General features: G+C 41.6%; 2 protein-coding genes and 1 pseudogene across 2 annotated transcripts in view; 1 reads left to right on the top strand and 2 right to left on the bottom strand.

Annotated features, from left to right (window-relative positions):
• Nucleotides 1–2,903, bottom strand: part of LOC147857713 (primase-helicase Twinkle, chloroplastic/mitochondrial-like) — a 28,281-nt gene extending 25,378 nt beyond the window's left edge. The window contains exon 1 of the mRNA XM_087327688.1: nucleotides 2,693–2,903. Within this exon, the coding sequence (XP_087183814.1) occupies nucleotides 2,693–2,900 (208 nt within the window). The 5' untranslated portion in view covers nucleotides 2,901–2,903. The remainder of the gene's footprint in view (nucleotides 1–2,692) is intronic.
• A 9,921-nt stretch (nucleotides 2,904–12,824) lies between these two features.
• On the top strand, nucleotides 12,825–16,809 carry LOC147857712 (putative protein S-acyltransferase 22). The gene is made up of 9 exons (XM_087327913.1): nucleotides 12,825–12,928; nucleotides 13,211–13,324; nucleotides 13,512–13,844; nucleotides 13,931–13,999; nucleotides 14,089–14,160; nucleotides 14,281–14,409; nucleotides 14,489–14,569; nucleotides 14,664–14,852; nucleotides 16,114–16,809. The coding sequence occupies exons 1-9, from the start codon at nucleotides 12,887–12,889 to the stop codon at nucleotides 16,522–16,524; spliced, it is 1,440 nt and encodes a 479-aa protein (XP_087184039.1). The 5' UTR covers nucleotides 12,825–12,886; the 3' UTR covers nucleotides 16,525–16,809.
• Nucleotides 16,810–21,628: 4,819 nt separating this feature from the next.
• On the bottom strand, nucleotides 21,629–23,311 carry LOC147857711 (uncharacterized; annotated as a pseudogene).
• Nucleotides 23,312–24,483: the final 1,172 nt, after the last annotated feature.

Here is a 24,483-nt window from a genome sequence, read left to right as displayed (position 1 = left end):
CGATACGAATACGACACAGACCATCTGGGACATACATTAAGCTGTTCTGGAAAAGAAAACCATCCCGAAACATAAATTGGTCATGAATATTTTGTACCTCCCTTATGGTGGAGTTGTTGACTCGATTCTCCTTAATCTCTTTTGCAAATTTGTCGTTGGCAATATCTGTCGCTATTGCATTGAGTAATGATTCATCCACGCCCATATAAGCTGCAAAGAGTTGCATCTGATGTGGTTGTAGGAGACAACATGATTGTTGATTGTAGATCCCATCTCCTGGCCGGATTTCAAATTCCGAACGCCGAGATAGGGCATCGGCTTTACCATGTTGGGCACCAAGACGAAAAACAATTTCAAAGTCGTAATCAACCAGGAAGGTCGACCATCGCGCTTGCCTTTGGTTTAAAATGCAAGTAGTGGTGAAGTAGACAAGGTTCTTGTGATAGGTCACCACCTGGACACAGTGTTGGGCGTCCACCAAGTAAGGACGCCATTCTTCAAAGGTGGCAATAATGGCAGAGAGTTCTTTGTCGTAAACTGGGTAGTTGATCACGAGGGGTTGTGAACTTCCGAGAATAAAAGGCAACAGGATGAAGGATCTTGTTGTTATCTGATTGAGAGAGAATGGCACCAATGGCAAAGTCAGAGGCATAAGTTTCAATCGTAAATGGTTTGGTCAGATCTGGGTGTAGAAGTACTGGCGCCGAGGTAAAAGCTTTCTTCAGTGTCTCGAATGCTAGTTGGGTTATAGGAGTCCAACAAAAAGGAGAATCCTTCCGAGTGAGTGCTATAAGGGGTTGCACCAATGTAGAGAATCCTTGAATGAAGAGCCAGATAGAAGAGCCAGCTAGAGATTTTGAGTGGCAAATGAATCCCTTTGTGAGATTCTCTTCAATGTATATTTTGAGGGCCTTGAGTTCAGGTTCAAATAACCCATAGATAGGGCCAAAAGGAGGACAAGCACCATCTCAAGTCAATTGGACAATCGTATGGGCGATGTTCAGGCAGGCGATCAGCATTTTTCTTCTCAAATACATCAGAGAAATCATTGTATTTTGATGGAAAAGAGCTAGTACATAGGGCAATGTCTAGAGCGGACATGACCGCCATGTCCTTAGAATTAGAAATGGATGCAATCAACACTGTATCACTTACCCGAGCAAGAGTGGAAACTGTTTCCGAGGCTGAAGCGGGAGTAACTATCGATGTTGTTTCTATTGGCGTAAATGAGACCGAAGAGTGGGTGATAATGGGCATCCTTGCTTCACTCCGATTGTGCTAGCCGCCACCTCTAACAAACCCTTGGACGACCGCACTTTTCTTGACACGGATTCATGGAGTGCATAGATTCCCCATTGCATATCTATAGGAACACCAAGGACGCCTACCCGTTGCATAAGCCAAGCACGTGGCACAACGTCATGTCAAAGGCTTTTCAGAAATCCACAAAGCAGCAATAAATCCTCTTATTATGGGCTCTGGCCTCCTCAATAAGGGCTTGGAGGGTCAATATGTGATCCAAAGTTGTGAACCCCTTCCAAAAGCCTGTCTGTCCAGCTGAACGGCAGCCATTCATCTCTGCCCATATACTCAATTCTGATTCTAGAATGGAGCCATATAGTTTAACCAAGTAATGGCCAATCATGATTGTCCCATAGTTGCTTGGCATCATGGGGTCAGGAAAAAAAGGTAGAGGGTTTGAGATAAATACAATAAAACTTCCATAGTCACAAGAAATGATTATTTCTGTTTCACGACTTTGTTTCAGGATAAAACGATGTTTCGTGAAACGATGGATATGAAAGTGTCTTGATGATGGATGACTCAGTCAAGGAACGTATATAGATACATTGTTGAAAATTAACTGATCATCATAGAAGGAATCATGATCTTCAATTGAAGAATTGGCGTGGAAGGTGAAGAGTGATGCATAAAATGTGAGCACGAGCAGATGGACTTTGATGCCGACAAAGAGGTTGGAGTAGGTGATGGAACTACGATAGATGCAGCAACAGATGACTGACAACTATGCGGCTGACATAAACAAAGCAACCCTAGTCTAAAACTGCTTCAGACTCATCTCCGGCTATGTAGAAAACATTTAATTTATCTCCCATCATTAAGTGAGGATTTTTCCTCTATGGACATTACATGTCATGTTAGAGGATGGCTGTTTCCCATTGTCCAGCGTGATCCAAGACAGAGACATTAGAAGATGTCACCTGACGTTAGAAAAAATTCAACTTTTATGGCCACTTCTAATCATATGGTATCTGTCTCTTTGAATATCCATTTACCTTATGGATTCCATGCTCCAATTTCCCCACACATGTAACAAAAAAATGAAGGAGGTATTGCAATAGGAAAGTTTCACAAAGATAAGGCATTTAAATTGTAGCCCAAGGATTATGGTCTGCGTTCCAACTTTTAAGTAAAAGTAAAATATCTCAGTTTTAGAAGTTGCCGTCAAGTCAAATTGATACACATAATTACTTGGTTACAGAAGACAGCATCTCCTGGTTAGGGCACAAGGACAGCCATTTGACATTGATTTGTTTTGCAAATATTAACACTGTGGTGTACGTTTGCATGATTGTCATGTGTATGCATACAACTTCCTGAATATGAATCCTTGATTGCTATACTAATCATTAAGATTGATTTTCTTGAGTTACAGAAAAAATGAGCAAACCTGGTGTCCCCACGAGAGTGAGAGCTGGAAGGGGGGTTGAAGTGGCGACCGGAAGGCTCGAAAGGAATCGATGACAGCAATGGTGGTGATGGTGAGGGTGAGGGTGAGGGTGGGTAAGCAAAAGAAGAAGGCGGCGTGGCGTTGGACGAAGGAATGTGGAATAGTGCAGGGATTGGGAGGGAACACGCAAGGCCATCATCATCATCATCCAAGTCTCATAGAGCCTGCCAAAACTCCAAAGAGAGAGAGAGAGAGAGAGAGAGAAAGAAAGAGGATTCTGTTCCTTCGCCAACCCCCCCCCCCCCCCTAAACCCTCACACACACATTTCTGTGTACAACACACCACATCTACCTTTCAATTGGTATGACCTCCTCTCTCTCTGTCTTTAATGGAATATATATGTATATATATCTTAAAATACATATGCATCATCACACTTCATTATTCATCATTACTTTCACACTAATGCTTTACCATGTGATGCCCTCTCTCGCTCCCTGTTTTTGTTCTTCGTTCTTAGCTGGCTTTTAGATACAAGCAGCCTATCCACTTTTTGTGTTTCTTGTTTGTCGTTATAAACCAAAGAGTCCACTTATGTAGTAATGATAAGGTAAGTCCACAGTTACAACAAAATGAACATAAGTCATGTTATTATACATAAGGGAAGGGGCCAACACAATGCGTACATGGAGCACTCTAGGAATGTCAAAAGGTTGTTGGAAAGAAGGTCACCCATGTAGCCTTAGACAAATGATTGCTCAAACAACATGAATTCGTTAAGATTGGGTTTGTTAAGGACTACACACAACTATGCAATATCCAAATAATCGTGTTATAGATGTTAACATGTAAATGCAAACATCAAAACTATTGAATGTGCATATATTTGTGGGAAGCTTAAATTGAATATTATCAATGAGGGTGTTACATATTAGAAACCACCTAAAGATGTCTCCTTGGCCAAGGTATAATGATGTTAACTTGCAAGAATACATGGGAAGCACAAGGCATGCAACAAAGTGCATGATGAAGGAAGAACATATACTTATTAGCAACGTTAAAATGTTAAATGGTATTGCAATCTGAAGGTTTGGTACTAGAGTGATCGTTGATGTTGATCCTAAGTGAGCAGAAAAGTGGACATAATTAATCAAATCATGAGAACTAGATAATCTCTTCTCTATAACCATCAACATAGTTATTTATATCTTAGTTAATTATTATTAAGCTATTATCGTATCAAGTAATTGTGTTCTATTAGTCTACACACTTATTAATTCTCCTTGTTAATACACAATCTTCTTGGGTACTTCATTTTATTTTTGTCTATCTTGTGTTTCTCTCTCTCTCTCTCTCTCTCTCTCTCTCTCTCTCTCTCTCTCACGCACACACACAACACACATCTCTAACCTATTCCATTGCACAAAATCATACCATCGATTCTTTACATGGTATCAGAGCGCATTAGTAGCTCGATCTAGTCCAACCACATGTGTTTTGTCTATGCCAATGATTCAAGAAGAATTGGCTCATCGTTATCGTAGTGCCACTACATAGCTCGTGTTCAAGATAGAAGGAAAAGAAGAAGAAAGAAATATTCATCAACATAATGAATACTCAAATGGGGAGCGCTCTCCCCGGCGAGAAGTTGGATAGAAATAACTTTGCATCTTGTCGGCCAAGGCTATTGGAGCTACATCAAAGGAGCACAAGAAAATCGACCCGATCCAACGACTCTTGAATACTCAACATGGGAGCAAGTCGCAAGCCGAGTGATGTATTGCTTGGCGACATGTGTCCATGACCACATGCTTGGCTACATTTAGGAAGCCAAGACCCCAAAAGAAGCTTGGGAGAATCTCAAGAAGATATTTGCCGCCAATACAAGGGCACAAAAGATTCAACTCCACCAAGAGTTGAATAACGTTCAACAAAAGGATATGTCCATCACAAGCTACACCTCGAAGATCAAGGAGCTTTGTGACTCTCTCGGCTCAATAAGTGTCAACGTGGAGGATGATGAGATGGTGCAAATATGCCTCGGCGGCCTCGCACCACTAGATTGAATCGTCATTCTAGCAAGGGAGAATCCTCCCTCTTTCTTCGATCTTCAATCAATGTTGTTGGTTGAAGAAAACCATGTTCGAATAAGGTGCACCGCCTCGGAAGGCCACATGCTCTACTCACACTCGGATGGAGGAAGAGGACGCGGTCGGACAAGAAGAGGCTGATTCGGCCAAGGACGAGGCGGACGAGGTCCGACTTATGAAAACAACTCCCGATTTCGGAAACAAGACGAAAGAAGGGGGAGCTTCCATTCTAGTTCGAGCTGACAAAACTCGGCCACCATGAAGAAGAGTGCCTGAAGAAGAAGCGTGAGTCAGCTTCCACAAGTCGACAACTCACCAATTACACCACCAACTCCGACTATTAGGATCACGGTGGAATGTTTGTGATGAGACATAGAGCAAATTCTATGTCGGCCTCTATTTCAACTAGTGCCTCCGATCCGAAAGATGTATGGTTCGTCGACTCCAGTGCCTCAAACCATATGATGTCTCATCAAGAATGGTTCCAAGACTTACGAGAGCCAGATCGACCCGGCTATGTCGAAACCGGAGACGACACTATTCATCCAATTTGACATATCGGTAATGTCCCATTTGGCAAAGAAGGTAACCAAATATACATTAATAATGTCTTGCATGTACCAACCATCACGAAGATTTTGGTCTCAATCAGCCAAATTGTTGAGCAAGGGATCCAAGTTCGATTCAACCAAGGTGGTTGCTTCATCAAAAAAGAGGGCCGACTCATCACTCACGGATGAAGAGAAGGTCGAATGTTCATTCTCGATTCGCTTGAGATGAAATCGGCCATGTTTGCAAAGGGCCACCAAAGCCAACACCGACATAGAACTATGGCACAAGTGGATTGGCTACATCAACCTCAATAAACTCAAGGCGATGCAATTGAAAGGAGTTGTCATCAGGCTCCCGACCTTCAAATAGAAAGAGATTAAAGGCGTATGTGCAGCCTGCCAATTTGGCAAGAAACATCGGCACCCTTCCCTGAAAGAGAGGAACGTGAGCAAAGGCCTACTCAATGTAATTCATTTTGATGTATGGGGAGCGGCTCAGACGGCAACATTCGAAGGATGATGATACTATGTCACATTTATCAATTATTTCTCCGGGCACACTTGGATCTACCCCATGCGGCAAAAGAGCGAAATGTTTAGACACTTCCAAAAATTCAAGAGTGGAGTCGAAAAGGAAATAGGTCGACATGTACGATGTCTTCAATCAAATGGAGGCAAGGAATACTTCTCTTGAACCCGACCTGACTCCTCCCAAACCATCTACGAACGACCTCGACAACACAGAAGATGATGATCAACTAAGGTCAATACCCAAGGAAAGTCTTATCTCAACTAGATTGAGCGAACCACAAGAGTCTTCAAGCGAGCAAAGCACATCTCAACCAAGTTCGAAGATGGACAAAGGCAAGGCCAAAATGCCGGAATATGAAGATGATGAATCCAACAACAACAAATCGACTCACTCATTCGACAGTGAGCTCGGTGGCTTTGATGTGCCTCTTATGAGGTCACATTGGTGAATGAGAAACTTCGTCGCTCCACCTGAGAGAAGAATCTGGTTAGCTGATTTGGCTACAACGACTATATGGCATACCACTATGCCGTTATGATGAAGGTGGCGACAGTTCAAGAATGGGAAATTTTTTCCGAAATAGCCAAGGATCCACGATGGTTTGAAGCAATGAATGAGGATATGCAAGCACTATGCAAGAAAGAGACATGGGATCTCGTTCTCCACTCACCATAAAAAAGCAATCAGTTGTAGATGGATTTACAAGGTGAAGTATAATGCTGAAGACTCTCTCAACTGCTACAAAGCTCGACTCATAACGAAAGGATACACATAAATACATGGAGTCAACTATGAAGAGACCTTTGCCTTGGTGGCAAAGATGACGGTTGTGCGGACCGTGATAGCACTTGCAGTGGCAAAAGGGTGGCACCTCCACCAGATGGACGTCAAGAACACCTTTCTTCAAGGCGAATTAGAAGAGTAGGTCTACATGGTACAACCACCTGGCTTCAAATCAAGCACCCATTCGAAAGCAGTCTGACGACTAAAGAAGCCACTCTATGGCCTCAAACAAGCACCTAGAGCTTGGCATTCCAAGATCACTGAGTATCTTCATCAAATCAGCTTCCGAATGTCGAAATCCGACAACTCCCTCTACATAAGAAGTGATTCTGGAAGCCTGATTGTCATCATCCTATATGTGGATGATTTGGTCATTGGAGGTGAAAATCTAGTCGACATCAACAAGGTCAAGTCCCTCCTCTCCAGCAAATTCGAGATGATGTACATGAAGGAGCTCCATTACTTCCTTGGCATCGAGGTAATTCAGACTCCAAACGACATTATGATCTCTCAAGGACACTACATCATTAATTTGTTATACATGTTCGGGATGACTCAGTGTAAATCTATGGCAACCCGTCTTGATCAAAACCTCAAACTGGATGTCGACTCTGGCACAAAAGAGTGTGAGCCGACTCAGTATCGAATCTCAACAACCGATTAGGAGCCTCATCTATCTCACGATCACTCGATCCGACCTCAGCTATCAGGTTGGCCTCCTTAGCCAATTCATGCAAAAACCACATGACATTCACTTGGATTGCGCTAAGCGAGTATTACGATATGTGAGCTGCACAATGGATTGTGGCATTCTCTACAAATGGGCCACACCAATTCGACTCGAGGGATACACAAATGCCGATTGGGCCAGCTATAGAGCCAACTGACGATCAACCTCCGGATTTGTTTTCTCCATCGGTAGTGGAGCAATATCCTAGAGTAGCAAGGAGTTGCCACCCGTCACTCTTTCAAGCATAGAGGCTGAATACAGGGGCACAATTGTGGCTGCATGTGAAGCCATTTGGTTGAAGCAAATCCTGAAGGATCTGGGTGTTCCCATCAAGGATCTGACTCCCCTTTACTGCAACAACATGAGCAGTATTTATCTGGCTTGGAACTCGGTGTTCCATGCACACACAAAGCATATTGAAGTGCACTATCACTTCATCTAAGAGCGCGTTCAGGCTAGAGATGTCTACCTTCAACACATCAACACGAATCTTTAGACAATTGACAACTTCACCAAAGATTTTCGCCACAAGTACCTCAACCCGGAAGCTACAGCTTCAGCAAGAACTGAATAATATCCGACAGAAGGATACGTCAATTTTAGACTACACTGCAAAAATAAAGGAGATTTGCGACTCATTAGGGTCCATTGACGTCACGATAGACGAGGATGAAATGGTGTAAATCTACCTCGGTGGTCTGGCTCAAAGGTACGGGCCCATCCAGACCGCTATCCTCACCCGGGAGAAGCCACCATCCTTTTTTGACTTGCAATCGATGCTCATGCGGACAATCGTCATCTTCGTGATCGGCGCAAAGGTCTCATCGTAGTCGATGTCGTGCTGCTGTGCGTAGCCCTTGGCCACTAACTGGGCCTTGTACCAGTTGATTGAGCCATCGACATTGTATTTCACCTTGTATACCCATCGGCAACCAATCGGATTCGCTCCTTTCGGTACGTCAACTAAATCCCATGTCTCGTTTTCCGTGAATGCGTGCATCTCTTCCTATGTGCGGCACACCAAATTGCATCCTTTGTCGTCTCTGCGTAGCTCTCCGGTCACACACTACCGCCACTTTCGTCATGTACGCATAGCGATGCGCCATATACTCATTATACTTGTACCTCTTCACGGGATTCTTCTGGTGGGTGGATCGGTGCAATTCCTAATTCGCCGATTTTGCGGCCTTCTTAGCTGACTTTGACCTTGTTCTCAGAGTTTCCTTTTCATTTGAGTTGGAGTCGGAATCAATCCAATCTGACTCAGCTCTGCCAATGTCATACTCAGGGGTCTTCTTCTTCCCCTTCTCTTTGCGCATGAACCGTCTCCTCAGTTCCTTGTGCAGGGAGAGCACGACCGAGTCTTTATTACTCGCCGACTCATCATCCGGTCGACCACTCCGACTCAACCAATCTGGTTTCGGTCCACTCATCCGGAGAGAAGTTGGACTATCCGACGGTCGGAGTCCACGATGCTTCTCTCTCTTCCGGATTCTACTGGATCATAAATACCAATCGGCTTGGGCTCAGGTGGAAAGAAGTACTAGGATGCTAATTCATTGAAAATGACATCTCGGCTAACTCGAACCGCTTTCGATCAAGAGTTATAACACTTATAACCCTTTTGTTCATCCGAGTAACCAACAATAATGCACTTTTCATCTTTCGCGTCTAAATTCCTCCATTTTTCCGTCAGTAGATGCACATATGCAATGCTACCGAACACCCGAAGGTGTGCCAAATTCGGCTTCTGCTCGAAGTACAGTTCGTGTTGCGACAACTTTGTCCCTGAGGTAGATATCCGATTCTGGATGTAGCGGTTGTCCGAATTGCTTCGGCCCAATAAAACTTTGGCATGCTTTTCTCTTCAAGCATCGCCCTTGCGGCTTCTACCGGCGTCTTATTCTTATGCTCGGCCATGCCATTCTGCTCTGGCATGTATCTACAAGAGAACTCCCGTCGGATTCCCTTCATCTACAGATAACTTGTGAAATGACCGGAAAAGTATTCTTTTCCGCCATTTGACTTCAAACACTTGATCTTTCTTCCGGTTTCTCGCTCAACAAGATTTTTCAGGTCCCAGAAGCATGAGAAGGTTTCCCTCTTCTTCCCGATTAAATAGATCCAAGTGTGTTGTTTGAAATCATCAATGATGGAGATGAAATACCAACTCCCGTCAATACTCACATTTTGTGCCGGTCCCCATACATCCAAATGGATGAGATCGAGCCGATTCCAGCTCTGATTCTTCTCATTGGGGAATGGAAGCCTATTCTGCTTCCCGAGCTGGCAAGCTTCACATATTTGGCCTTTCCGGCCACTGAATTTTGGTAGTCCAGAAACCACATGTTTTGACTGGAGCTCGTGAAGCTTCTAGAAGTTGATGTGGCCGATCCACTTGTGCCACAGGTTGATGTCCGACTCGACCTTCTGTCCTTTTGCAAACATAACGGTGCCAACATCATTCATTTCGAGGATAAACAACCTCCCATCTCAGTGCCCTTGGCGATGACTTTGCCGTCTTCTTCGATGAAACACCCGAGGTGTGTGAACCAAACCTACATCCCTTGATCAACAATCTATCCGACTGGCACAAGATTCTTTGTGATTATCGGGATGTGCGGGACGTTCATCAACCTTCTGCCCAACATGGTTGAGAGGGACCTCATCAATGTGCCCGATAGTATAAGGAGTGTCGTCTCAGGTTTTTCAGGAATGAAAACCATTCTTTGTGGCTCGTCATATGGTTCGACACCCCGGAGTCAACATACCACACTTCCTTTGAATCGGAAGTGGTCTTCTTCATCAAATTAGCCTTGTGTTTCAGCACAAAGACTGGGCCTGTTCCATTTCCGGAATCCGATCTCTCCGGTTCTTCGGCGTAGCGCGAGCTTTGTCGGGTTTTGTGTCCAGCCTTGCCGGATCCGGATTTATCTGAATCGGCACACTTCTTCTAACACTCGCTCTCTGTGTGGTCCTTCTGGCCACAATACCAATAGTCCATTGCGGTCTTCTCTTGTCAGCTCTCGGCACCGCCTTAACTCCCCCTACTTGTGGAGGGTCCGGAACTATTGTCGGCACCATCCTTGTGCCTTTGGTTCTGCTCTTGTCCGCCGCTTCCACCGTGTGCCGATCCGCCTCATCCGCCACGACCACAGGGCCTCTCTGCCTCCATTTACAACATCTTGTTGTCTGTTTGCGTACTCATTGAAGCACCCACGTGGTTCTCCTCAACTAGGAGCATCAATTGTAAGTCAAAAAACAAGGGCGTATTCTCCCTTGTACAGACCGCCATCCGGAATGTTGCGAATGCGACTCCAGGCCCCCAAGACAGACCTACACCATCTCATCTTCCTCAATAGTCACATTGATGGAGGCAAGTGGGTCGCATATCTCTTTGATCCATGCCATGTAGTTGGCCACCAACATGTCCTTCTGTAGGACATTGCTCAACTCCTGTCAGAGTTGCAGCTTCCGGGCTGTGGTGTTTGCGGCAAAAACCTTTTTTCAGGTTTCCCCAAGCTTCCTTCAGCGTCTTGGCATCCCGGATATGGCTCAATAACTGGTCGCCGACATTGGATGCAAAGCAGTACATGACTTTGCTTGCCACTTGTTCCCAAGCCGGGAAGTCCTCGTGTACCGCATTAGGTGCTGTATCATTGGTTGTGTTGACATAACTCCAGTAACCATGCCCGAGCAGGCATTGGTGCATCTTGTACGACCAAGATGAGTAGTTGGATTTGTCGAGCTTCTCCGACGGGAGTGAGCTAGCCATTCCTTGGTTCATATTCTTCTTCTGTATGTTCTTTACCGGATATTAGGGTTTGTCTTCGGAAAACGCTCGTTAGCTGTAGAGGTACTCAACCCTTGCGCTCTGCTACCATGTAAAAGAATATGATTGCGGAAGCTAAGACAAAACCGGCTCTACCGGATAACAACAGAGTATAAACACAGGTTTAATGGAAACCTTACACATAGAGTACACGGGAGAGATAGAGTTAGAGCAGAACATAGAAACGTGTATATTCAAAAAAACTAAAACACTCTCTACATACAATGTGCTCAACAACACTATTTATACAAGTCCTTTAAAGGATTGACAAGTACTTCAATGCTCGTACTGAGCCACTAACACTAACTACGAGAACAATAACTACCTAGTAGTCTAGAAGCGTAAGCCTCTAACGGCCTACTGGTTCACACGCGAATCCAACTCTTCGATCCGGATATGATCTAGCTTTGGCTTATTCAGTCGATCCGGATCTGGTTGAGCTTGTTCGCTCAACATAACCTAATTTCATTCAGCGTGAGAATGAAGATCTTCTTGAAAAGGACCAAAAGGAAGTGGTGTGAACTCGCCCACATTGTTTTGCTCCTATTTAGAGTAATCACATTATTAATGCCCTCTTAATAGAATCTCAGCAATGCAATAAAGGATTGTATGATAGGATTGTGCCATAATATATGATAAGATTCATGTTAATGTATAGAAGTGTAAACCATGGAATACAAATGTTGAAGCAATACTATGCACATGCTTGATAAAACATCATCACTCTTGATCAACAAACATAAAAATAAATATTGAGAAAATATGAAATAATTGAATCATTACATAAATAATGACAAGTACGTCAAGGTTATTACAATGAATCATTACATAAATAAAGCTATGACATGATGCTTATTTAGTTGGTGTTGTTGAAATTTAAAGAAGTGAAAGTATTTGACACAATTCTTTGCTTTATGGAAAATACAAACAAAGTAGAAGTTAGAGTCTTGCTTTCTATTGATAGATAGTGTATGTGATTGGTGCTCAATTTAACAATATTCACCTTATATATGCAAGGCAAAGATAGTGCAAAATTGGTAAAGTGTTCATTCAAAAGTAGAATACTGACAAGCTCTTTTTGTATGAATCATGATAAGATATGAATGTCGTCAAATATAACCTTTCATATGACTACTAGGTGAAAGGAATAAGGGAGAAAAGTTGAGCTAACTTTTAAAACGACACCCCTCAAACATTATTGTTGGTGAATACCCACCTCCACTCGATGTACCAACCAATCAAAGACATCAAAATAGTCCAAATATGTAGATGAATGGTTGCAACGTACACAGGAATGTTGATGTGTGACATGTGAAGCAACATTTGAAAAAGATGTTGCTCTTCATGAATGAAAATTACTTGGTTTACCGGAGCGCTTTATTCCACTCAAAGAATAATTGAGAGGCTTGAAATTCCAAACCAACCAACCATGGAAGGGGAAGGATTTGGGGCACAAAGTGTGTGTGGGTGTGGTTCTTTGGATTACCAATCTTCATCGCCAAATTATTACTAATACGATCAAATCATCCACACATATTAATAATTAGATAGACAGACACATCCATCGATAGATAGAGATACACAGAGATTCTCGCCCAATTACACTCTCGTATCATCACCATCCACACGCAGCACGCACACACACACGTACACACACATATGAGCAGAGAGCAACATGCGACGCCATGGCTGGCAGCTCCCTTACCATCCGCTACAGGTATCTCTCCATTTCTTCCCTTTTTTCTTTTGGGTTTACCTCTTCTTTCCTTTGGCAACAATGGACTTGAATAGCTAAAGCTTCAAGATGGCATTTAGTTTTTCTTCTCTCAAATTTGTGTAAGAAATCTGTCTGTTCACACTAGTAGATGCAAACAGACAAAACTAATTTGATTATTTAGCAATGAAGGAAATGATGATCCTTGTCTTACCACTTCCCACCAAAACGGCTGTGCAGATTGATTGATGGATTCTGAACCTATTTTCTAACCACTGTTTGCAGATTGTCGCAGTATCGGTCTTCCTGGCATTGGCGTTTTCCTTCTATGTCTTCTTCATCCCTTTCGTTGTATCCACGGTCGTGAAGATTGCAATTTTTGCCCTGTATTCTCCTACGGTATGTAAAATATTTAGTGCAAACTTTTGTCACAGAACAAAACCCTTTAGATTTTCTCTGAAAACACACTTCTCTATTAGGGCAGGCAGGTGTGCATATCTTCACCCATAATTCCAGCTATGCATATGCTTGGTATTGGCAATAATGTTTGGACACATGTGATGGATAGTTTCTTTCTTTTTATCAGGTTTCTCTAGTATTTGTGCTGTATGTCTGGTGTGTGGGAGTAAATCCAGCTGATGATGGATTGCTCAAAAGTGGTTGCGGCAACAGAAAATCACATTCATGTGGAAACCATCCTGAGCGTAGCCGTGTATTAGATAACTCCAGATCAGCCACATGTCTTGACATTGAAAACAGAAATGACGAAAGCATGCATAAATCAACCGAGTCACACCAGGAAATTTCGCAGTTTCCGTGTATGATGTTTGTTTTATTTCAAAGATGCTTATGCAAATCAAAGCCCAAATCTCCTGTCAGTGAAGATGACATGCTCTACTGCAGTTTATGCAAAGTAGAGGTAAAAGTTTACACATGAGGTTCGCTTATGTTTTCTGGTCTGGTTCTTTGCATCCTCAAAATGTTTTCTATATTTGTGTCAAGCAGATCTCCGCAGATAGCAAACACTGCAGAATCTGTGATAAGTGTGTCAGTGGTTTTGATCATCACTGCCGAGTGCGTTCTTCTTGATTTCCAAATGATGACGTTATTATTATTTTTCTCCTCAGGCAACAAAGTTGTGATTCATGAATTGCATTATGCAGTGGCTGAATAACTGCATTGGGAAAAAAAACTACAAGGAGTTTGTGGCATTAATGGTTTCAGCAATAGCAATGGTAATTCAGTATTTAGTCATTCACAAGTGTTTTCAGTATGTGTGCTAGAACGTAACACTAAATATTGATATAAAATGTTAAGAAAGTTGTACGACATCTTTATCTTGGATTCTTTTACAGCTAATTCTACAGTGGTCTGTTGGATTATGGGTAGTGGTGCATTACTTCCTAAGGCTGTCTTATTTCCAACATCTCATCCTATTAAAACTAGGTAGCAGTTTTTCATCTGTGGCGTACATTATAATACTGGTAAGCATTGCAAGGAAAGTTATTTTATGGGAGTCTCCTACTTTAAAAGTTTGAGTAGATGAACTGGGTTTTGTTGTAGGCATCCTGCACATTTCTTTCAATGGCAGCAACTTATCCACTTTGTCAACTCTTGTCCTTCCATAGCATACTTATGAGGAAGGTAAATCTGTGAATTTGCAATATTTGAAATCCTTAGCACAAACTTCCTCCATTCAAGGATGAATCTGTACGGTATCTCAATCATTATATGGCAGGGGATTACAACATATGATTACATTGTTGCAATGAGAGAGCAAGATCCTAAAGGAGTAGGTGACATTGTCCATAGTCCTGCTACTTCCCCAATGAGCTCTATTGGAACTATTACAAGTGGTGGGAGCTCAATTGGTGGTTTACATGGACGGGCCTGGTGCACACCCCCCCGACTTTTTGTTGATAATGAGGTGAGAGAGAGGGATTGAGAGAGAGAAGGAGAGATAAAGAAAGAAAGATATATTAACTTCTTTTGAGAGGCCAAAATGGCCTATAAGACCAAACGAAAGATTGCATCTTAAGTGTTGTCTAGTCGTTGAGAACAGCAAATCAAAATAAAATAAATGTTAGTAAGTAAACTTAAAAGTAAATAAGATATAAGAGACCAAATAATCTTATTATCTGTACATGTAAGATTTAAGTCAGATATACTGTGACTTTTGTCTTCGAAAGATCTCTAGCACAGGCTGATCCAGAATGGAGAGGTCTCCAAAGCGAGGGAAGTACCTCCGATGGTGGGAGATAATGGCCTTAATATGTCGATGACAAGGGTGGTGAGATCATGGTCCATGAGGCTGGGGCCTATGTGCACGACAAGTTGCTATTGCCTGATCTATTGTAACCCCGTTATTATATCTTGGTTGGAAGCCCCTTTGTGTAGCCCTTGATTGACTTGTAGTAGCATCAGTAGGAGTAATTGGGCTAAAGAAAGTTGTGATTGTTCTTTGTGGATAAGCTTGTGTAGCTGTACTATTGTCCTTCAACAACTTTTCCTTGTGTCTCTTGAGTTCTAGCAAGAAAAGTCCTATGCTCCGTTGGTCCTCATATTCCATTACCTTGCATAGCGGGCCAAAGCCTTGTTTAAAGAGGCAATGGTATCTGCCTCTTATTTCATAAAAGATAGTACAATGACAAACATAGTGTTCTTCGGATTCCACTCCTTGCAGACACGACTGCCCAATTCTTTCTTCTGGAGGTATTTGCGCATATCTGCCTACCTGAATCTCTAGCTGATGTAATAAAGTTCACAGCTGCCCTATCACACTGCACAAAAATAAGCTATTGTATACTCTAAAACTATGCTCATCAATTCTCCTGGATAATTGGTATTGAGCTAGAGCGCTCTTATTCGTAGCATATACATCCTTTGTGCATCCATCCTTCACCTCAAAAGCATAGATGTGTGTGTGTGTGAGAGAGAGAGATGGATGTAGCTTAGTTGGTAAGGTTGCCCAATGGAGACCAGGTGGTCATGGGTTCAATCCCTACATTCCACAATGGCATCCAGTGAATTAAGTAAGAGATATATATGAAGTATATAATAGAGAGGCGAGAAAATTGGGTTTCGAACCCAAGATGCAGTGCGTGTACTGTTAACAAACTACGATAAAAGAGAGAGAGAGAGAGAGAGTGAGTGAGTGAGTGAGTGAGTGAGTGAGTTTGTTTTCCCAGGAAGATGCTGCATCAGAAAGTCATCTATCAATGAAAGAATGGAACTCAAGGGATAGTAAGAAAAAACCCGTGAAACTAAACCCATGGAATTTGGCTGCTTTAAATAAAGACGAGGTTTTACGTCTTTCAAGCATTGCCAAGAAAAATTCATCTATACTGAGACCAGTTTCTTCCAATCCAAAAGTGGTTTTGGAGGGTGTAAACATGAGTAGGCAGCCATATTCAAATAGGAGTAAAGGATCCTCGGAGGGAGTTGTCAACCATGATGATTTTGCAGTGAATGAGCGTGGTAATCTGCCTGGAGACTCTTCCAATACATCAATTACACATCCAACTACTGGGATTATAAGGAATCTGCCTTCCCAGGTTGAAACCTTGAGCATGACCGCATTACCAAAGCAGCAGCCATAGTTCCATGCCTTCTCCACCACCACTGCCTCAGTATTTGCATCTCCTCCATCCAATATATAACTCTACAAAATATGCACTCTTTGGATGTTATGGATGGGTAGTGCATATCGAGAAACCCAAAACTAAATGTATAGGGTTAGGATGAAGTGAGCAGCAGCAACAGCAGTAGCTGAAGGTATGAGCAGTAAGTGTCCTTCACAAAATGATGGATGGAGTCTTCAGGCTTATGATCAAAAAGAGATTGATGTACGCTACTATACACTGCCTCTTGTATGTATATATGTGCATGGAAAAAATAACATGGCCTTCATGTTGGTGGAACTAACATTTCTTGCATCATGCCTAAATTTTATCCAAAACACATTTGAGAAAGAAATGAGATTGATGTACGCTACTATACACTGCCCCTTGTATGTATATATGTACATGGAAAAAATAACATGGCGTTCTTGTTGGTGGAACTAACATTTGTTGCATTCATGTCTAAATTTTATCCAAAACACATTTGAGAAAGAAATCTCTGGTGTATCCTCTCAAAATTAAACTAAGAGTACAACAAACTAACATGAAGATCATGTTTCATACAAATTGTGGAGATATTGAGAATTCAAAATACATAGGAGAAGCCTGCAATGTGAAATTATGCTGTAAATTGAAAATAACTTTGTTTTTGAGGTGTTGTGTTCAAAATCTTTAGAAGTGGTGATCCACTACTCGTATACAATTAGGGGAGACGCCTTGATAGAGAGTTTTAATAAGGTGTTGCTTACCATTATCGTTATGTGATATGCCATTCCATACAACTTCAAATGCAAATGACATGAGAAAAAGAAAGGTGACGGGGTGTTAGTTTATGGTAGTAGCCTTGATAATTAGCACAACTCTTTGTTGAACCTCTTAAAGATGTGGTTTAGTTTGTATATAGTACTTCAAAGTCTAGAAACCTCAAGATTCTAGTTGAAGAGACCACTAAAGTTGGAGTATATACATTTACTATATCATGGATGGAGATCTCTAATCTCGGTGTTGCGAGATTTTCATGTTTGTTCTAAGGCAAATAAATCAACATCTATTCACACTATTATGGATTGACTAGAGGCTCAAGAGTAGGGAAATTTGAGGCAAAGTTATGTCGAGGGATGTATGCAAATGGATTAAGGAAGATGAATATAGTCATACATTTCAATTGGTAGGTTACTTGGAATAGATTGGATCGAATGTATATCATGCATACTGAAGGGTTTTTATTGTTGAACTAAAAGTCCTAGTCCATCCATTTGTCTCTTTAGTGTCAACACTCCTCTTTGGAGTTAGGGTTTACTTACCCTATGCATAAATAAGAGGAACTCAGTCTTGTAACGATGTTTGGTTGGATTTGAATAAAATTGTCTCTCTTGCAGAAATTTTGTAACTATCTTTCACTCTCATTCTCTGTACATCTTGCTTTGACAATACATCTTGCTTGTTCCTACCAACAAGATCCATAAACTTATTCCACATAAGTCGACCAAGGCACAATACACAAGTGGTATTAGAGTGATCTTGGAACCTACCTAAGCAACATCAATACAAGAAGAATCTTGAAGGAAACGACCATGCTAGCAAACACCGCCAAAAGGAACTATGGCTTCAACATCCAACACAGGATGTGAAATTAGAAAGTTCAATGGCAAAAAGTTTGCCCTTTGGAAGGAAATGACATAGGACGTGTTGATCATCACACAAGCTAGCATCAATGGGAGCAGAGATATGGCGATCACTCGATGAAATACTGAGGTTGACCATCCGAATGCACTTGGTCGAAAATGTTTACTCCAACATGACTAAAGAGACGACAACCTTCACCCTATGGGAGAAATTACAATTGGTCTATGAAAAGAAGTCGAGCTTGTCAAAACACATCTTTTTTTTCCTTGAAAGACTTTCGTCAATAGTATTAGAAAATGTTTGAAGACTACAAATTGAAGTTATTTGCCCAGAGGCTTACAATGTAGAATAAAAGACAATGTATGTACACCAAAACCTGTACATTCAAAAACAACTTATAAAGGGGTGTTGAACCTTGATACAATACATTGCCATGATGTACTAATATAGTGAGTGGTAGAGAGGCCTCTGTTTTGCGCGGGGGATCTCTGTGTGTGTGTGCATGGAGAGCTCGAGCTCTTTTGTCGGCCGAGTCCGGTTGTATTTCCACTATCCCAAGTTAGTCGATCATTGGCTTTTATCCAGATCTCTTGTGTCATTGAGCATTTTCTCTGTTTATTTATGCTTATGTCTCTGTCCCCTCCGCTTGCGGGGTTAACTAGAGTCTTTGAGCCCGCACGCCCATCTTTCGGTGTACGGGAGCGGGTTAATACAGTCCACGTGTTAGAGGCCATGAGCTCCCCATCCGGCCTCTAGCGAGTGATTCGGATTGCATACATGTCTGGATACTTGTCCGTGCAGCGCTTTGGCGAAGTCATCTGGAAGCAATCTGGATAGCCATCTCTCCCCTTCTCGTTTCTTACTGGCTCCTTGGTTCAAGACCCCGATGGTCCCATCCCGAATCCTACACATACATGTGAATTTCCGTGACATCTTTGGTGAACCCGACATGAAGAGGGGCGGGGAAGGAGTTCGAAGATGTGGTGAAGTGAACCAGTAGAGGTGATGGCGGTGCCTGTCGACTGCCTGGTGAACGCTCAAGAGGGCCATTGAGTCGATAGTCGGCACAATTGGATGATTCAATGGAAAAGACGCAACGAGCAACTTGGATGCCTACAGGTCCGAAATGATAATGATGGATATCTTGGAGGACAGACGACTAGCCAGATTCCCTCGGGTTATTACGCCGAGCATCCACGCTGAGGTGCTCGAGGTGCAAGTGAACTGTCGTAATTGGTCGGATTTCGAGGAACAACTCCTCGAGAGATACGACTTTGACGAGTCGCACTGGTTGTCGAAGAAAGAGTTTATAGATTGGGCTGAGAGCCCTAACAAAGCACAGAATACATCGGTGCTTCTCTTGGAGTTTGAGAAGCGATTCTCGCGACTCTCGACATTGGATTGGACCATGCTCGATATGAGCAAGGTCCTACTATTAGTCAAGTCAGTTAACTTGCTCGATCGAGAGAAGGTAGGTCTCCTACTAGAGATGGATGAAGGGCTCATGGCTGATTGGATCGAGGTTAAAAGAGTATGCAGCCATTTCATCAAACGGCGCGATTGGAACGACGCAGGAATGTCGTCAACTATCTCGAGTGCGGGGATGAGAGCCGAAGAGATTTCGACTCGGTTAGAACAAACAAGAAGATAGCTTGAGTTGGGGCTGGTTCTGTCCAACGTGGTAGAAGGTCCAATCGGGAGTGAAGCTTTGGAAGAGCTGACCAAGATAGCGTGCGATCTCCAAATTGCGCAAGCTCGAAGACATGGTGGGGATTAGTCGTGTGACCGATGGCCTCCGAACGACCAAAACTATATTTCAACCAACCTGAAACTAGGTTACAAGGTTAGTTTATATACTGACTTAGGGCAACTGCCCTTCTCACTATTTACATAAATAGCTCGAACCTAATGTGTACAAAGGGAGATAGTGTGAATATGTCCATTAGAGATCCGCATTCAACACTCCCCCGTAATGGGCGTTTACATCAAAAATCTGTAAATTGAAATGAATGTACACGGCTTGTAGCTTCTCCCAAAGTGAGAAAGTTGTCGTCTCTTTTGCCATGTTGAAGTAGACGTTTTCGGCCAGATGCATTCGGATGGTGGAGCGTGCGATTTCGTCTGTAGATCTCCACTCTTCGGCTGTCATCGAGGTAGGTTTTTCACTGTGTCAAATGGCTTCGACTTGTCTTCTAATGATCAACACATCCTGCATCATCTCCTTCCACAGGGCAAAGTTTTTGCCATCGGATTTTTTGATTTCAACTCTTGTTCCAGATGTTGAAGCCATGTTCTTCTTTGAAAGTGAGATTTTACTGACCTGGTCTTTTTCCTTTAAGCTTTTTCTGCAGTTTGTTGCCGCCGAGCTGTGGATCGCTCTGATACTAATTGAAGGGCAGATATGTGCGGAAACGTATGTGTGAGGATCTGTTGTAGTGTTCAGAAAACAACACAAAAGGAAGACAAGAGAATAGACAAAAGATAATACGTGATTTAAGCTTTAATGGAAGCTTTGTTATTACGTTCTCTCTCTCTCTCTCAGAGACACTGTACAAGAATGATCAAGAGGTCTCTCTTTACAATGTTAGGTTATCGCATATATATTGCGCCCTAACTCTTTGGACGAGTTCACACTCAGATACAAAGTGGAAGGAGTCGACCTTTTATGCCAACATTCAGATTGTATGCTATTGTAAGGGAGAGCTTGATGGTCGAACATCTCCTTGGCCTCTTGTGTGTCCAGTTCTACCTGGTCGGTCACGATCTCTCTCCTACGCACTTGTACTGACAAATTACATCCTGAATCAAGAACCAACATATCGTTGTAGTCGTCTTACTCAGTAGGGCTTGGCCTTCTACCTAATTCATCAGATTCTCTCATGCTAGCACCAGATACCGCATTTGTTCGACCCCCATCAACATTGTCACCAAGTCAACCATCCATTTGCAGTGAATGGTCGACGGGTAGGTCGGGTGGAGTTTGTTGCAGTGTAAGACCACCAAATGCATCTGCCAGGTCTCACACGTTGACACAAGTCGATGGACGTCCTTGTACATATCAACCACCAATACTTCTCCTTCAATTTCTCGAACGTAGCCCATGTCCCCCAATGTCTGAACCGTAGATTGACACATGCGTCATATTCGCCATATTCGCCATTCTCCATATTCTCCATATTCGAGAATAGAAAATGGCCCTAAGAATATTAGAAAACCATTCGTTTTTTAAAATAAATTTACATAATAAAAATGAATTAATTCACTAAAAAAACAACAATCACTCATTAATAGAAATACAAAAGGCATTTAAAATCACATGGGCATAAGAAAAGTTAACTAAAGAGTTTATAAACTAAAGATTCTAATTTCTAAATTCTAAGTTCTAAATTCTAATTAACACTTTTAAATTTAAGAGCCTATGCATTATAGTCTATCATATTCATCATCCATATCTTCAAGCTCATCAATAATTTCCTCATGGACTTCATTGTTTCCATCAATAGCTTGGTTTTGCATTCTCAAAAGCCTCTACGCACTATCATATTCATCATCCATATCTTCAAGCTCATCAATAATATCCTCATCGACTTCGTCATTTTCATTAATAGCTTGGTTTTGCATTCTCAAAAGCCTCTCATCATCATCTTCTTTGTTGATCATATCCAATGTTACTTCATTGAGGCATAATCCCGTTTCCCTTATTCTTCTAATGAGATTATGATTTGTATGTATATAAACCAATTTCTGAACATGAGCATGAGTCAATCTATTTCTTTTTTTTGTATGTATCGATGAGAATGTGCTCTAATTTCTTTCACAAGAAGATGCACATGAACCTTGAGAAAGCACACGAATTGCAAGCCTTTTTAAGTTTGGAGTACATGCTCCAAATGTTTCCCACCACTTAATTGCATTATGCATCATAGTTGGATCATTTGCCATAGGAATTTGAAATGTACTTTTTTCTTGAGTTCTATAAGCAAAGAATTCATTCAATAAAACACTACATAGATTTATATCACCATTGGTATAACGCATAATAGTTTCCATCCAACTTGTATTGACCTTATCATCAATATCTTGAATTTTTTCTCTCCAAATTGGATGCAAAATAAAGCCGGTTGCATGCAATGGTGATTGTAACATTGTCCATCTTTGCATACATATTTCTTTAATTTCATCAAGCATTATATGATCTACATCTTCAATGTGGTTTATTTCTTCTATCATATGTTGAGTACATTCATAAATTAAACCCATGGTTGCTCCTTCTCTATCCGCCAATCTAAGAACTTTTAGGATTGGCTTGCATATCTTTACTATCTTCTTCATATTTGCCCAAAAGGAAGCATCAAGTACAATTGAAACTATTTCTTCTCCTTGTTGTGTTTTCGATCCTTTCCATTGACACCATTGTTCACTAACCACCATTCTTCTTAATCCCCCTTTGACTCTATCATCCAATAAGTTTGAAAGCATGATAAAACTATAGGCAAACCTAGTAGTGGAAGGCTTTAACAATTCTTTCTCACTAAACTTACGAAACATTGCCAAAGAATGTTGTTTTCGTGTTATAAACACGATTAGCTTTGTAGCTAATTTCATAACATCATGAACCCAAGCACATTTTCCAATATCTTCAAACAACAAATCAAGGCAGTGACATATGCATCTAGTAAAAAAGATCATGGGCCATTCTTTTTCTATCATCCTCCCAGCTGCCACACAATTTGTTGCATTGTCCATACAAACTTGCACAACATTTGATGGGCCAATATCAAGAATAACCTCTTTCAAAATCTTAAAAATATACTCTCCTGATTTACATTCTCCACTGGTGTCAATTGATTTCAGAAACACAGTGCCGTATGCCGAAGTAGCCATGACATTAATTATAGGTCTATTCTTTGTATCTGGCCAACCATCACTTACAATCATACATCCAACAATTTTCCATTTTTCTCTAATTCGGATAATCTCATTTTTAACATAATTCACCTCTTCATTCAAGTGCCTTCTACGTAATTGATTAGGAGATGGTGGCTTATAAGAAGGCCCAACAAGTGCTACAGCTTTTATTAGGTCATGAAAATATGCACTTCCCGCTTTTACATTTGGTACATCCTCTACAAAAAAAAACCTCCTAATAGCTTCATCAGCATTTTTATCAAGTTGTTTTTGCCATGACACTTTCAAGGGTTCACCATTGTCTACTTTCATCTTTTTATTTGTTGATGCATTGATAGAAGATGATGAAAGCATTTCATTGATAGATGTTGACTCCACAACATCAACATTTGCACTAGTTTTTTCAGCATTGCATTTCATTGATGATCCCCCATCGACATCAACATTTGCATAACTAGTATTAGATATCATTTTTTGTACTTCAGCTTTTTGATAGCATCAATTCGACGGCATTTGTCAACACTGAAACCTTTCGTGCCCAATAGGTGAGCTCTAATTCGGAAGGGGCCACCAACAAATACATGTTGGCAATGTTTGCATTGAACAACGGGCATACCCTTATCAGGTTTTCGCACAATGGTCACATGATCCCATTCAAAGGCCTTTTGCTTCACCATTTTAGTAAATTAACCTCTGGAAGTGTCAATAATCAACAGAAATTTCACCTTGTTAATAAGCTAATTACCTTCCACTGATTTTGGGAGAGATTAATCTGATGTAACATAAAAAAAATTCAACATGAGATACAAGGGAAACGTAATCTCAATCATCAACCATAATTTCTGAACAAAAGCTTGAATAAAGAAGAAATAGATGAGAATCGAGAAGAGAGACTTACTGATTTCAAAGTGACATCAACATCAATTTCAGCCAAACCCTAATTTTTAGGGAACAAGATGCAAGAGGAGGTGAGAATTAGGCATCACATAGAAGAGACAAGGACATAGCCGAACCCTAATTTTCTGCCTTCAAGGTACCTATCACGATTCACTACTCGTTGTAGGCTGTTCGTCGTTCACTGTTCGCTGTTTTAGCTATTCTCTGCTCCCTGTAGACCGTTCTTTGTTCATACTCTTTGAATACACTTTTTCTCAAAAAAAAAAAAAAACACGAATACTTGACTTCCCATTCTTATTCGTACTCGTTTGCATTCGAATGGGAATGCCCACGAATGCGAATATGTCAATCTATGGTCTGAACCAAGGGCTTTCGTGAAACCCCAACATCAACACTATTTGGTCTCCTTCCCACATCACCACCCGGAGTGGTATGCCAATCTATTTCTTCAGATGATGCCATATAATATGTTTTCTTTTGAACCTAACACGTCTCTTCTTTTGTCCA

The sequence above is a fragment of the Azolla caroliniana genome, unplaced genomic scaffold, assembly GCF_043228905.1.
Source record: "Azolla caroliniana isolate FFs.n. ecotype wild unplaced genomic scaffold, voAzoCaro1.0.p SCAF_11, whole genome shotgun sequence".
NCBI classification, from domain to species: domain Eukaryota; kingdom Viridiplantae; phylum Streptophyta; class Polypodiopsida; order Salviniales; family Salviniaceae; genus Azolla; species Azolla caroliniana.
Note: the sequence above shows the minus strand (reverse complement) of the source record. Positions and strands in the feature narration are given on the sequence as shown.